A 15668-nucleotide genomic window follows, 5' to 3' on the forward strand; every position below is an offset into this window, starting at 1 on the left:
CACACACACATATGATTCTTAAACACAAATTTGAAAATGAATCAAAACATAAAAACACTGTCAAACTTACAATATCATGTAAAACAAGTGCATTGGCGCTGTGGGTCGTCCTTGACCAGAGCTTTAAACTCATTAAAAGGCATTAAATCATATAATTCTAAAAGTCTCCACAGGAGCAAAGTTGTTGAAATCCTTTTCTCCGTCTCTGTGTTGACACGATGTGATTGTGAGATAAAAATGTCCTGAGACCTCAAACAGTGAATACTTGAACTAATGTGCAATAAATATAAATAATCAAGCAAAATGCAAACTACAGCCTAAAGGCAGAGCTGTTCTTTTCTTACATCCAGTGATCACATTCTACTTTAGAGTATAATTCAGTTATGTATCTTTCTGTAAATATGAAGTGGATGTCATTTCAAAGACACAACATTTTACATAAAGCACAAAATCTGAAATGTCCCAAAGAAGAGACACAAAGATCTGAAAAACTAAATCCCATTTACCAGAAACAAATAGAAATGTTCAAATCATGAAATCTTATCAACATAAAACTCTCACATGAATGTATTTTCTTCTTACACTTGTGTCAGTCAAAACAGTCAAAACAGTCAGAACAGTCGGAACAGTCGGAACAGTCAAAACAGTCAAAACAGTCAAAACAGTCAGAACAGTCAGAACAGTCAGAACAGTCAGAACAGTCAAAACAGTCAGAACAGTGGGAACAGTTGGGAAAAGAACAGAAGACGTTTCAAACTGGCTCTGACGTGTCTTAACTGTACTCATTGGGCCCTCGGAGGCAGTCGGACGTCTCCACGGGGCTCCGCAGAGTCCTGGGACGGTCCAGGCTGAACATGAGGGTGGGCTCCCGGCTCAGGACCCCGTTGTGGGACTGCTCCTGGTGAGGAGGGGGTGTCGGGGGCTCTGGGGGCTTGGGCAGTGAGGAGAACATGGAGAACTCCTCTGTGTCCTGCTGCTGGAGCGACCTCAGGAGCGACTTGGACAGATAGTGCACGTCGTCTTCGTGTTCGTCTGGAAGTGCAAAAGTGGAAAATAACGTGAGAAACTGTGATGCAAAAAGCGCCGGTGGTCTGTGAGTTTGAGGAGCTGAACACACTGCACCCGACGCATTTGCAGAACTTTTAGCGAAGTTACAAAACAAGCTGTGAAATGGCTGTGAAACGCTTTAAAATAGGCTTCCTTAGTCTAAAAAAAAAAAGCATTTATCGGGCATTTACATTTGATTTATGAAAAATGTTTAAAAAAAGCAGCTTATTAATATTCTTTCAATGAATTTTCCACATGTTTTTGGAAGGTATTCACATTTATAAAGCTTCACAAGCCGGCCAAAACTGCCATGTTATTTTGTGCCGCGGCTTCTGAAACTTAGGGTGGGTGAGGGTTAGGTTTAAGGTTAGGGTTAGGGTTAGGGTTAAGGTTAAGGTTAGGGTTAAGGCTAGGGTGAAGGTTAGGGTGAGGGTTAGGGCCGTGGCTGCCCCCTGGTGGTTTACCGTCGAGCAGGATGAGCGTGTATCTGTTCCGACACTCCAGAGAGCGCTCCAGGACGTCTCGGAGCGTTCTGTAGAAGAGGAGGACCTGCGCTCTCCTCTGCGGCTCCCCGAAGCCCGCCTCGCTGTCCTGGGACATGCTGTGGAGGGTCAGGAGCGGCGTGGCGTACTCCACCACGCAATCGTGAGCCTGCGGGCGCACGGGCACAGCCAATACAGTTCACTATAGCCACAGTATTTATGATTGTTAGTACTTGTTCTACGCTACTGTAACTGTGCTCTGAGCCTGACCTTTGACCTCTGATCCTCTGTGGTTTATTCTAATCGACAGGCAAAGGGTCATGAGCATGTATTAGCATAAACAGTTACGTAGTTTTATGTTGTATTGACAAACAGTGAATATTCAAACACATAATTCAAAACCGTATTGTAATCGTGAACATAAACTTTGACCTTCAGTTGTCCAGGAAACAGTGTCAAAGTTGGGGTTAAATTAGGACAATCTATAAATCAACAAAATAGATGAAATAATAATAACAAATATAGCCGCAAGCGGCAATGATCGGCCCTCGCCACGCCGCCGCCACGCCGCAAGAGGAGGGGGCGCTAACGCGCCCCAATTGTCCTTTTATTACGCCTACTGCTGAATCTGTGACGATGTCACATCTTCTCCCCTTTGTTTTACCATCAAAAAGCAATTTTATTTTGAATTCTTGGCAAAATGTGCGGCTTTGCCACACAGACACCGTGACTCTTTGAATAAAAATGTGGATAACTTTTGATGATCCACCCCTGAAGATGAGTCTCACCAAATTTCACGTTGATAGGGCTAACGCCCTGGGAGGAGTTGGTGAAAGTCTAAAGTGTAAACATGTTCTGGTGATTTCCCCATTGGAATAACATGGAAGGTTTCGGTCATCGCTACAGCAAAGCCATAACAATTATGACATGGGTCTCATTTACTTTTTTGATGGGGATGCCAAAATTGAGTTTTGTGTCAAATTTCAGATAATTTCGCAAAACTAAACATTTAACCTCCATATAAAATCCGTAGGGGGCACTGTGGCGCCAAATTAATTAATTTCACTTCAAGTAGGTTTAGGGCAACAACTGATTCTAATTTGACGCAATTCGGACTTTATCTGCGCAAACGGCAGAAATGTTGAATTTGGGAGATTTCTGAAATTCTAGCTAAAGTTTGCGGCTTTGCCGCACAGAGACCGTGACAGGTATCAATGTAATTTGAATAAATTTTGATGTCCCACTCCTCAGTAGCATTTTCACCAAATTTCAGCTTTTTAGAGCCAACGCCCTGGGAGGAGTTCGTAAAAGTACGACATTTGGAAAAACTCCAGAGTCATGCTTGGCCATTTTTGAAGCAATATGGCCGACATTTGGTTGGGCGGACGGCGTTGCCGTAATAATATTTTTTACTTCTCTTGTCACCATCTACCTCTGCGCCAAATTTCATGATTCTACGATCAGATTTTTTTTGGGTCATTTCCCATCTCTCAATGCATTTTTGGTACATTTGGGGGCGCTGACGCGCCAATTTTATTTATTTTAGAAAAGGGAAATAGCCAGAATGTAGAGAGGCACGATTTTTAGAGGTGTGCAAATTTTTGTGACTTTTCGTCAATGTTCACTGGGGGAAAAATAGGGGGGTTGGTCCCGAGAAGAAAGAATAATATTCCGATGCGAAAACAATGTTTCCCATTTTTCAAATATCATAAACTATACATTTTCGGAAAGCACTCGCGCTTTCCTACCTCATGGTGTGGGTCCCTGGTCACTGACGGGTACTTTCGTTAATTTTGAGTGGGCTCCGCCCACTTTGTGTAGATCTCACAGTGTAGACCCCGCAGAGTAGACCCCACAGTGTAGACCCCGCAGAGTAGACCCCACAGTGTAGACCCCACAGTATAGACCCCACAGTGTAGACCCCACAGTGTAGACCCCACAGTGTAGACCCCGCAGTGTAGACCCCGCAGTATAGACCCCACAGTGTAGACCCCACAGTGTAGACCCCACAGTGTAGACCCCATAGTATAGACTCTGCAGTGTAGACCCCGCAGTGTAGACCCCGCAGTGTAGACCCCGCAGTATAGACCCCACAGTGTAGACCCCACAGTGTAGACCCCACAGTGTAGACCCCATAGTATAGACTCTGCAGTGTAGACCCCGCAGTGTAGACCCCACAGTATAGACCCCGCAGTGTAGACCCACCTGTCCTTTGTGGTTGAAGACCCTGTAGACACTGTGCTTGTAGACTCGGCCTCTGACCCCTCCTCGGTCCAGCTGGCTGTTCGGGAGGCTGTCGTAGAACTGGACCCGGTCGTCCTCGTCCTCCAGTTTGTGGCTGATGTTTGCGTTTACGGGGATCAGGATGAAGAGGCGCTTTGACCCTCGGCTCCACAGGGGGGCGCTGCTCTGGTGCGACGCACAGAACGCAGAGATGGAGTCCTCCAACTCTAAACAGAGGAACATTAGAGCATGGATTTAAAGAAGTCATTAGATTTTTAAATGATTTTTTAAAATATATGTTTAAACATGTTTTTTTATGGGGAATTTCTCAGTAAATAATAAGCCTATTCAAAGGAAAAGTGAAAAGTGTAATAGTAGCTGTTGAATTATCAATAACTTATATTTGATTAAGAATGATTCAATGATTAAGTAAGTGGTAACTAAGCCTCAATCTTTCTTAGGTGTATTAATGTGTAGTTAATGTAAAGTAGTACAAATACTTGGACTGTGTTACTTTTCCATATTTACATTGAGATATGTTTGCTTTGCCCGGGTTGTTCCAATGTTTGGCATTGAAAAAATCTATCTTGCATTTAGTCTACACTCTGAGTGGGTTCGCCGTTCCACAGATCTGACCTGTAAAGCTGCTGAAATTGAATGTGTGTGACTAAAATAAACAGGTCTCACTTGGTGAATACTTGAGCTGATGTTTGGCAAACCTGTTAAATAATCAGGCAAAAGACCAATGAGAGTCTCATAAGTTTAGAGTTCAGAGGTTTTAAAACTGTTGCCGTAGGGATTTATGGGATTTAACTGTCTCCATGGAGACAACCCGGTGGCACCTGCTTATGGAGCTAATGCTACGTTCATGTGGTCCTCAGGATGAACTTTGGAACTCATTCATTCATTACAGACATTATTCTTATATTAAAGCCTTTTACACAGATCAAGTCAACTTGACTTGACATGAACAGGAGAAACGCTGTTACTGACGGGGCAGCACCAGGCGGAGGTAGCCCAGGTAAAAGGACCAGGCCAAACCATGAGCCACGTTCATCCTCCTGGTCTCACAGATGTCCGACAGCTCCACCTCAGACGGCGCCTGGCACAGAGAGCAAACACTGAGCTGTACACGTCTTTAATGACACATAGTCTGCATTATTGCTTTTGTTATCGGCACTGAAACATGCTCTTACTTTGACATCTGTACCGCACGTTTTAGAACTTAAAATACTCTTACTTTGACATCTGTACCGCACGTTTTAGAACTTAAAATACTCTTACTTTGACATCTGTACCGCACGTTTTAGAACTTAAAATACTCTTACTTTGACATCTGTACCGCACGTTTTAGAACTTAAAATACTCTTACTTTGACATCTGGTACCGCACATTTTAGAACTTAAAATACTCTTACTTTGACATCTGTACCGCACGTTTTAGAACTTAAAATACTCTTACTTTGACATCTGTACCGCACGTTTTAGAACTTAAAATACTCTTACTTTGACATCTGTACCGCACGTTTTAGAACTTATAATACTCTTACTTTGACATCTGTACCGCACGTTTTAGAACTTAAAATACTCTTACTTTGACATCTGTACCGCACGTTTTAGAACTTATAATACTCTTACTTTGACATCTGTACCGCACGTTTTAGAACTTAAAATACTCTTACTTTGACATCTGTACCGCACGTTTTAGAACTTATAATACTCTTACTTTGACATCTGTACCGCACGTTTTAGAACTTAAAATACTCTTACTTTGACATCTGTACCGCACGTTTTAGAACTTATAATACTCTTACTTTGACATCTGGTACCGCACATTTTAGAACTTAAAATACTCTTACTTTGACATCTGTACCGCACGTTTTAGAACTTATAATACTCTTACTTTGACATCTGGTACCGCACATTTTAGAACTTAAAATACTCTTACTTTGACATCTGTACCGCACGTTTTAGAACTTAAAATACTCTTACTTTGACATCTGTACCGCACGTTTTAGAACTTATAATACTCTTACTTTGACATCTGGTACCGCACGTTTTAGAACTTAAAATACTCTTACTTTGACATCTGTACCGCACGTTTTAGAACTTATAATACTCTTACTTTGACATCTGTACCGCACGTTTTAGAGCTTAAAATAATGCATGGAAACTGAATGAACTGCATGAAATCAGCCGGGCAAAGAGAACTCCATCTACTGGCAGCAGAGAGAATTACCATATGCATCACATTACATGAATAGTTATGATTTGACAAACAATAATACCATACACTTTTATTTTTGTTAAATTATTTTTTTCTGCTGCATGTACCATATTTTTCAGACTATAAGTCGCACCTTTTTTCATAGTTAACCGGGGTGCGACTTATACTTATACTTTCACTCTGGAGCAACTTATAAGCGATATTATTTGTTATTTTCACACTTGCAACCGCATTTCATACTCCAGTGTGACTCATTTACGTTTTTTTCTTATGCATTTTTTGGCTGGTGCAACTTATACTCCGGTGCGACTAATAGTCCGGAAAATACAGTAAATTATCCTTGGATTTTTAATGGAACGTCGCTTTTTGGACGGATTCTGTTTTAGGACTCGACTTTCAACTTTTATTTTTCCTCTTTTCTCCACAAACAGCCACTTGACTGATGTGTGAAACTATGATAAATATTGACCACAGGTTCCAAATTAAGTTATAATTAGAAAAAACATTTAAACCGGTCTCATGCACTTTAAATGTTCTTTCAGCCACTGTCGCCGTGTTGAACGTGACCAAGGCGGACTGGGTGGTGCGTCTGGCTAAATGAGGGACTGGTTCTTGGTACTGTTATGTAAAACCTGGTTGCGCGGGCCTGATGCGTGCGTTAAATGTCATCACCGTCAGTCCCAGGCTCCTGAAGGTGGCGTAAAAGACGGCGCAGAGCCAGAGCAGAGTCCACAGATGAGGCAGAGGCAGAGGACTCCCCGAGAGGCACAGCAGGAGAGCGGACAGTGTCACCCACGGGAGCGACTGCTGCAGCCCACAGTCGGAGAGACGCGCCAGGAGGGAGCGCCCCCTGTACCTGGCACACACATTGCAATAGGTTTATGTTGGATTTACTGTGGAACAAAACTGCGAAACTTCCCAAAATTACTTCTTAATTCATTCATTTCAGTTCCATCTATCTTCTTCTGCTTATCCAGGGCCGGGTCATCGCGGCGGCAGCAGTCTAAGCAGGCACTCCCAGACTTCCCTCACCCCAAACACTTCCCGGGTCAGTCAAGAGACATAAACTCATTTCCACTGCGGGTCGTTTTTTGTCATTAGCCAAAGCTCATCAGGTGAGAGTGAGTAGGACACTGTCAAAGGGTTATGTCCTGCGCACTAGATGGACGGTTAGGTCTAGATCGAACTCCCGCTGCCTCACGGAAGTCAGAATTTCATTATGGCGGCGACCGAAACGGAAGTTACTGGCCCCAACATGGCGGCGACCGAGACCGACATTTTCTCTCTTGGGTCCAAATCTGCTCTCTTGTCCCTCACCCTAATCCTAACCCTGATCCTAACCCTAATTCCAACCCTGATCCTAACCCTAATCCTAACCCTGATCCTAACCCTAATCCTAACCCTAACCCTAACCCTAATCCTGATCCTACCCCTAACCCTAATCCTAACCCTGATCCTAACCCTGACCCTAACCCTGACCCTGACCCTGACCCTAACCCTAACCGTGATCCTAACCCTGTGTCTGAAGCGTATCGAGGGCCGCCATGAGGGCCTCCATATTGGAGCTAATTCTGACTTGCGTGAGGCAGCGGGGGTTTGATCCAATACTGACCCTGATGGAGGCACCAGGAGAGAGCGCCCACTGCAGCTGACATGACATCACAGTCGGTTTAACATGACGGAGCTGTGAGCCGTGTTTGTGTTGGATTTACTGTGGAACAAAACTAAAACGTCCCAAAATGACTTCTTAATTCATTAATATCTAGTATCATCTAAATCATCGTCAGCTGGAGCTCTTAAAGGGCCAGCGCAGCTTACAGCAGAGTTCATATATGTTAATGTGGCAGATGAGTGATGTCACGTACTTATAATTAGTTTAGTATGATAACCAGTCGTTTGTCTGTAGTTTAATATTATTATGTCTCTGTATGCATGTTCGTTTATGTACAGCTTGCTTTCTATTGTTTCCTAGAGAACCACAAATATATAACTTTAAATCTAAATGCATCTTAAAGTTCTTTTGTTAAGTTATTTTGTGGACACCCTGCAGCTGTTCACAGCAGCAAAATAAATTAAGTACTGCAGTATTCGCTGTACAAAAAAAAAAAAAAAAAATTTTTATTATATTATTAAGTATTTGCATTAGACAGGTAACACACTACAACATTTATAGCCATGGCAGATTTGCAATGTCAGTTACTAGAGGAGCTTACAAGTTTTACATATATTTTGCATTTATATTTATACAAATTTCACGCTAAACTCTTCAAAACTAGTGCCGATTGTTATTATTAGGCCCGAGCGCCACAAGCTGGCGAGAGGCCTATTAATCTCGTAAGGCCGTGCAAAGCACGGCTGCGAAAGTGCGCACGTAGTGCGCACGAAATCGAGCGCGAAGCGCTCGCCCACTTCCAAACACTCACTAACGCACTCCTTCACTCATGCACGCCCCGTGCATACTAATTAGTAGTAGGAAAATGGAACATTACCGTTGTAAACGGGCGAAGCCCGTGCAAAAGTGCGCACTAAACGAGCACTTTACATTGAGAAAAATTTAACATTATTACTGTATAGAGGGCCAAAAACACAAAGTGTGCGGAGCCCACTCAAAATTAACGAAAGTACCCGTCAGTGACCAGGGACCCACACCATGAGGTAGGAAAGCGCGAGCGCTTTCCGAAAATGTATAGTTTATGATATTTGAAAAATGGGAAACATTGTTTTCGCATCGGAATATTCTTCTTCTTCTTCTTCTTCTCGGGACCAACCCCCCTATTTTTCACCCAGTGAACATTGACGAAAAGTCACAAAAATTTGCACACGTCTAAAATTCGTGCCTCTCTACATTCTGGCTATTTCCCTTTTCTAAAATAAAAAAAAAATGGCGCGTCAGCGCCCCCAAATGTACCAAAAATGCATTGAGAGATGGGAAATGACCCAAAAAAAATCTGATCGTAGAATCATGAAATTTGGCGCAGAGGTAGATGGTGACAAGAGAAGTAAAAAATATTATTTCGGCAACGCCGTCCGCCCAACCAAATGTCGGCCATATTGCTTCAAAAATGGCTAAGCATGACTGGAGTTTTTCCAAACGTCGTACTTTTACGAACTCCTCCCAGGGCGTTGGCCCTAAAAAGCTGAAATTTGGTGAAAATGCTACTGAGGAGTGGGACATCAAAAGTTATCCAAAATTACATTGATACCTGTCACGGTCTCTGTGCGGCGAAGCTGCAAACTGTAGCAAGAATTTCAGAAATCTCCCAAATTTTACATTTCTGCCGTTTGCGCAGATAAAGTCCGAATTGCGTCAAATTAGAATCAGTTGTTAAACTCTTTGCCCTAAACCTACTTGAAGTGAAATAAATTAATTTGGAGCCACAGCGCCCCCTACAGATTTTATATGGAGGTTAAATGTTTAGTTTTGCGAAATTATATGAAATTTGACACACAACTCAATTTTAGAATGCCCATCAAAAAAGTCAATGAGACCCATGTCATAATTGTTATGGCGTTGCCGTACCGATGACCGAAACCTTCCATGTTATTCCAATGGGGAAATCGCCAGAACATGTTTACACTTTAGACTTTCACAAACTCCTCCCAGGGCGTCAGCCCTATTAACCTGAAATTTGGTGAGACTCATCTTCAGGGGTGGACCATCAAAAGTTATCCACATTTTTATTCAAAGAGTCACGGTGTCTGTGCAGCAAAGCCGCACATTTTGCCAAGAATTCAAAATAAAATTGCTTTTTGATGGTAAAACAAAGGGGAGAAGATGTGACAGCGTCACAGATTCAGCAGTAGGCGTAATAAAAGGACAATCTTGCGGCGTAGCTGCGGCGGCGTGGCGAGGGCCGATCATTGCCGCTTGCGGCTATATTTATTATTATTATCATTATTGTCATTATTATCATTATCATTATTATTATTGTCATTATTATTATCATTATTATCATTATTATTATTAGACATTTAAATTACTTCACAAACAAATAAATCATTAAATTGAAACCTGTTGCTGTGGTTGATCGTCTCCTCCAGAAACAGGAGAACTCCATGGACCGAGGGGCCGAGCGTCAACAGGAGCGTCGCCATGGAGACCCAGCTCACGACTCTCTCCCCGAAAAGAAAGGCCGCCGTCGCCGTGGAGGCCGCGGCCACGCCCAGAGCACAGCGCTTGGGCAGCGCGCCGCGAGGGCCCGGGACCAGCTCGGACTGGGACGTGAGGGACTGCATCTGTCAAAGGTGACGTCATGGCAACGGTCAAAACTCTGGAAGAAAACTGAACCTTTTCAATGATTATCCGACCTCAGGCCTAAAAACTAATGATTTTAAGTTTTTATTATGAAAAATATATAATGTTATTTGTGGTTTAACTGTTCCTGATCATCACAGAATGTTTGATTTGACTGAAAATAAGTGGGTCACGTCTTGATATTAATCTTTTATCATATTTATCATACAAAAAGGAATAAATGAAGAAAAATCCCGAGGGCCCAACAGCATTACAAGTGTCATCAGTAAACGCTATATCTGATTTATTCAATTCAATTTATTTATTATTATTTTAACAGTTGCCTCTGAGGGCGACAGTGACAAATGAATCAACAATGTCTGTGGTGGTGAGGGACGATGTCCCAGAGTCCTCTGTCCTTAGACCCTCCTTCTGTCCTTAGACCCTCCTTCTGTCCTTAGACTCTCCTTCTGTCCTTAGACTCTCTTTCTGTTCTTAGACCCTCCTTCTGTCCTTCTGTCCTTAGACCCTCCTCCTGTCCTTAGACCCTCTTTCTGTCCTTAGACTCTCCTTCTGTCCTTAGACTCTCCTTCTGTCCTTAGACTCTCCTTCTGTCCTTAGACTCTCCTTCTGTCCTTAGACTCTCCTTCTGTCCTTAGACCCTCCTTCTGTCCTTAGACCCTCGTTCTGTCCTTAGACTCTCCTTCTGTCCTTAGACTCTCCTTCTGTCCTTAGACCTTCTTTCTGTCCTTAGACCCTCCTTCTGTCCTTAGACCCTCCTTCTGTCCTTAGACCCTCCTTCTGTCCTTAGACTCTCTTTATGTCCTTAGACTCTCCTTCTGTCCTTAGACTCTCTTTCTGTCCTTAGACTCTCCTTCTGTCCTTAGACCCTCCTTCTGTCCTTCTGTCCTTAGACCCTCCTCCTGTCCTTAGACCCTCTTTCTGTCCTTAGACTCTCCTTCTGTCCTTAGACTCTCCTTCTGTCCATAGACCCTCCTTCTGTCCTTAGCCTCTCCTTCTGTCCTTAGACCCTCCTTCTGTCCTTAGACCCTCTTTCTGTCCTTAGACCCTCCTTCTGTCCTTAGACCCTCTTTCTGTCCTTAGACCCTCCTTCTGTCCTTAGACCCTCCTTCTGTCCTTAGACTCTCTTTCTGTCCTTAGACCCTCCTTCTGTCCTTAGACTCTCTTTCTGTCCTTAGACCCTCCTTCTGTCCTTAGATCCTCCTTCTGTCCTTAGACTCTCTTTCTGTCCTTAGACTCTCCTTCTGTCCTTAGACCCTCCTTCTGTCCTTAGACCCTCGTTCTGTCCTTAGACCCTCCTTCTGTCCTTAGACTCTCTTTCTGTCCTTAGATCCTCCTTCTGTCCTTAGACTCTCTTTCTGTTCTTAGACTCTCCTTCTGTCCTTAGACCCTCCTTCTGTCCTTCTGTCCTTAGACCCTCCTCCTGTCCTTAGACCCTCTTTCTGTCCTTAGACTCTCCTTCTGTCCTTAGACTCTCTTTCTGTCCTTAGACTCTCCTTCTGTCCTTAGACCCTCCTTCTGTCCTTAGACCCTCGTTCTGTCCTTAGACCCTCCTTCTGTCCTTAGACTCTCTTTCTGTCCTTAGATCCTCCTTCTGTCCTTAGACTCTCCTTCTGTCCTTAGACTCTCCTTCTGTCCTTAGACCCTCCTTCTGTCCTTAGACTCTCCTTCTGTCCTTAGACTCTCTTTCTGTCCTTAGACTCTCCTTCTGTCCTTAGACCCTCCTTCTGTCCTTAGACCCTCCTTCTTTCCTTAGACTCTCTTTCTGTCCTTAGACCCTCCTTCTGTCCTCAGATCCTCCTTCTGTCCTTAGACCCTCCTTCTGTCCTTAGACCCTCCTTCTGTCCTTAGATCCTCCTTCTGTCCTTAGATCCTCCTTCTGTCCTTAGACCTTCCTTCTGTCCTTAGACCCTCCTTCTGTCCTCAGATCCTCCTTCTGTCCTTAGACCCTCCTTCTGTCCTTAGACCCTCCTTCTGTCCTTAGACCCTCCTTCTGTCCTTAGACCCTCCTTCTGTCCTTAGACCCTCCTTCTGTCCTTAGACTCTCCTTCTGTCCTTAGATCCTCCTTCTGTCCTTAGACTCTCTTTCTGTCCTTAGACTCTCCTTCTGTCCTTAGACCCTCCTTCTGTCCTTAGACCCTCGTTCTGTCCTTAGACCCTCCTTCTGTCCTTAGACTCTCTTTCTGTCCTTAGATCCTCCTTCTGTCCTTAGACTCTCTTTCTGTTCTTAGACTCTCCTTCTGTCCTTAGACCCTCCTTCTGTCCTTCTGTCCTTAGACCCTCCTCCTGTCCTTAGACCCTCTTTCTGTCCTTAGACTCTCCTTCTGTCCTTAGACTCTCTTTCTGTCCTTAGACTCTCCTTCTGTCCTTAGACCCTCCTTCTGTCCTTAGACCCTCGTTCTGTCCTTAGACCCTCCTTCTGTCCTTAGACTCTCTTTCTGTCCTTAGATCCTCCTTCTGTCCTTAGACTCTCCTTCTGTCCTTAGACTCTCCTTCTGTCCTTAGACCCTCCTTCTGTCCTTAGACTCTCCTTCTGTCCTTAGACTCTCTTTCTGTCCTTAGACTCTCCTTCTGTCCTTAGACCCTCCTTCTGTCCTTAGACCCTCCTTCTTTCCTTAGACTCTCTTTCTGTCCTTAGACCCTCCTTCTGTCCTCAGATCCTCCTTCTGTCCTTAGACCCTCCTTCTGTCCTTAGACCCTCCTTCTGTCCTTAGATCCTCCTTCTGTCCTTAGATCCTCCTTCTGTCCTTAGACCTTCCTTCTGTCCTTAGACCCTCCTTCTGTCCTCAGATCCTCCTTCTGTCCTTAGACCCTCCTTCTGTCCTTAGACCCTCCTTCTGTCCTTAGACTCTCCTTCTGTCCTTAGACCCTCCTTCTGTCCTTAGACCCTCCTTCTGTCCTTAGACCCTCCTTCTGTCCTTAGACCCTCCTTCTGTCCTTAGACTCTCCTTCTGTCCTTAGATCCTCCTTCTGTCCTTAGACTCTCTTTCTCAGCCAGGAAAAACTACAAAAAAACTCCTTGGGAAAAAGTATAAACCTGGAGGAGTTCCAGATGAAGGAGAGGTCTGACTCTGACAGACGTGAGGGAGACAGTGGAGCTGGACCCACTCTTCAGGCAGATGAGGGACCGTCTTTACAATCCAATCTGACTTTAGTTTGATAAGATCACCTTTATTTGTCCCACAATGAGAAATCTAATGTTGCAACACAGATTAAGCAATAAAGAAACAGAAGAAAGAACTTATAATAAAGAAAAATCCTCATACTCTTAATAACACTCTTATCTAAACTTATCTTATTTGTGCTGCACATTTTACAAACTTCTCCGAAATACTGCACACAATGTAAAAGACTCTTTGTTTAGCTCAGAAAGTGCAGAAACAAGCAACGTTTCATTTGATCTCAAGCTGTTTCCTTATATCCCACAAACTATTATCTTATCTTATCTCAAACTTTAACGGTGAAATTACGGCACTGCTGCCAAAAAGATGTGATCTCACCTCTGTGTCCAGCTGCAAGTGACTGAGTTTCTCCCTCTTTATTTTGTTGTCGTCCAATTCTTCCACTTTCGATTTACCATCATTACTGAAACATTACAAGAGAGGGAGCGAGAAGGGGGCGTGGCCACAGCACAGGAAGTCCAAATGAAGCATTTTATTCTCTCCTTTCATCAAAGCTTTACCACCTTTATCAAACCCTCAGGCTCCTCCACACAAGTGAACACATGACAAACACTCCAGAGTTCACTTAAAGCTCTGTGAACACGCCCTTTAGCTTTAGTTTGTAGTTTGGAAACAGCTAATACACAGTAAACATTAAAAACAAATGTGCTTCAGTTACAAAACACTAAAAGAACCAAGAACAACAGAGTGTGAAATGAGCTGCTAAATAGATTGAGTTGAATGAGAGTTCAAAGTGGATTATCTGCAGTGGCCAGAGCGATGCTGAAGGATTCAAGAGCTCGATATAATTCAGAGAGCGCTCCAAAGGTCACGGATTCCAGTGTTTCTAGCAGAGCGGAGCACATCATTTAAAACGTTCCTTTTGGCTGTACTTTTACCAAACCAGAAGATAATTCAGCCTGAAATCAACGCCAAGTTCACAGGTTTCAGAGGCGTTCAGAAGGAGGCTCCACTCTGCTCCACACACACGTTTAATGCTGAGCTGTGGAACATTCCAGGCTCAGCAATGACCTCTCCATGACGACAAGCAGGTACAGGACCCTCATGGAGAAAGTAAAAAAGAAAGAAGGTTTCAGATCGTCACAGTGAACGTTCTAATGTGACAGCCCCACGATGGGGTCCACGCCGCAGTTTGAGAACCATTAGTTACATGAACATTATTGCGTAAGAGGAAGTCACATGGTTATTAACAGGAAGTCACATTTCTACATTCGTTTGAACCTCAGCTGTGTTTTCTGTGGTGGCGCCGGCGGTTATTCCCAAAAGCACTTTTTTAAAATTAAATACACATGAAAAACCAACTAAAAGTGAAACGTCGACGCAAATATAGGACGTCACCACTTTCCATTGAAATATTCTGTGTTAAAGCAAATATTTTAATGTGCATATGACAACTCGGACCATTTATTGAACTAAAATGCAGTCAAGATAAATGTATTTAATATTTAGCTCAAATTTAAACATTTTATTGCAGAAAACCTATTTTTTTTAGGTTTGTAATTTTACTTCCTGTTTGTAATTGATGACATCACACTTTACCCAGCAAACACTAGGCCAAAACTCATCTAATGTCACACTTTTTTTTTTTGGGACAAATATAAATGAATGAGAGCAACTTTATTTTGTTGACTTGATGTTTAGAAGGTTCCTGGTGTGATGTCACTTCCTGTAATCATTTTCTCCAGATTTTTCAACCTTTTCTCCATAAACAGCTTCTTGATTGGCAGTGAAAGGGCCCAATAAAAGCTTGACTGGAGCAGCCAATTACAGAAGCCAGTGAAAAAATAATAATCATGACACTCAATTTTCTAAGTTTGAACAATTTTATTTTTTTGTTTTTAGATGAAATAGAAACGCTAGGATTTAAAAAGACACAGTGAAGTGCGTTATTTTATATATAATCCCCCCCCCCCCCCCCCATAAGCCAAACCAAAAGAAGAAGAAAAAAACAACAAACCAATAATAATCAACCTCATTGACCAAAAACATAGATATAAAAACATAAGTAGACTTTGTATTCTCAGACTGGAGGATTATTACACTTTTCTCTGCTTGGCTCTCAGGGCTTCCGTAGTCATAGATCTACATTTATGAGAAATGATTTGCTTGTCATGTGTGTTGAGCGTGTGGGAGTCAGTACTGGTCAAACTGGCTCAGTCCCTCAACAAAGAACAGTAAAAACTTGCCCAGGTTTTAGTTTCTTTGTGTCTTTGTTTGAGCTGCTCCCACGTGTTCATTTACTGTAGGAGAGAA

General features: G+C 43.1%; 1 protein-coding gene across 1 annotated transcript; it reads right to left on the reverse strand.

Moving 5' to 3' along the window:
- Positions 1-492: 492 nt before the first annotated feature.
- On the reverse strand, positions 493-10214 carry sting1 (stimulator of interferon response cGAMP interactor 1). The gene is made up of 6 exons (XM_072436152.1): positions 9991-10214; positions 6651-6834; positions 4746-4854; positions 3735-3979; positions 1512-1698; positions 493-1032 (listed from the first exon to the last, which is right to left on the reverse strand). The coding sequence occupies exons 1-6, from the start codon at positions 10212-10214 to the stop codon at positions 773-775; spliced, it is 1209 nt and encodes a 402-aa protein (XP_072292253.1). The 3' UTR covers positions 493-772.
- Between the last annotated feature and the right edge of the window lie 5454 nt (positions 10215-15668).

The sequence above is a fragment of the Eucyclogobius newberryi genome, unplaced genomic scaffold (genome assembly GCF_026437365.1).
Source record: "Eucyclogobius newberryi isolate DKJ021-1_F unplaced genomic scaffold, fEucNew1.0.hap1 SCAF_73, whole genome shotgun sequence".
Classification (NCBI taxonomy): domain Eukaryota; kingdom Metazoa; phylum Chordata; class Actinopteri; order Gobiiformes; family Gobiidae; genus Eucyclogobius; species Eucyclogobius newberryi.

Excerpts from the sequence above, each read along its gene's own strand:
- sting1 (XM_072436152.1), bottom strand. The coding sequence starts at position 10,214 with ATGCAGTCCCTCACGTCCCAGTCCGAGCTGGTCCCGGGCCCTCGCGGC. Across the intron at positions 3,980-4,745 it reads CCTCCGCCTGGTGCTGCCCC|AGTTGGAGGACTCCATCTCT; the intron begins GTCAGTAACAGC and ends TCCTCTGTTTAG. Across the intron at positions 1,699-3,734 it reads TCTTCAACCACAAAGGACAG|GCTCACGATTGCGTGGTGGA; the intron begins GTGGGTCTACAC and ends GTGCGCCCGCAG.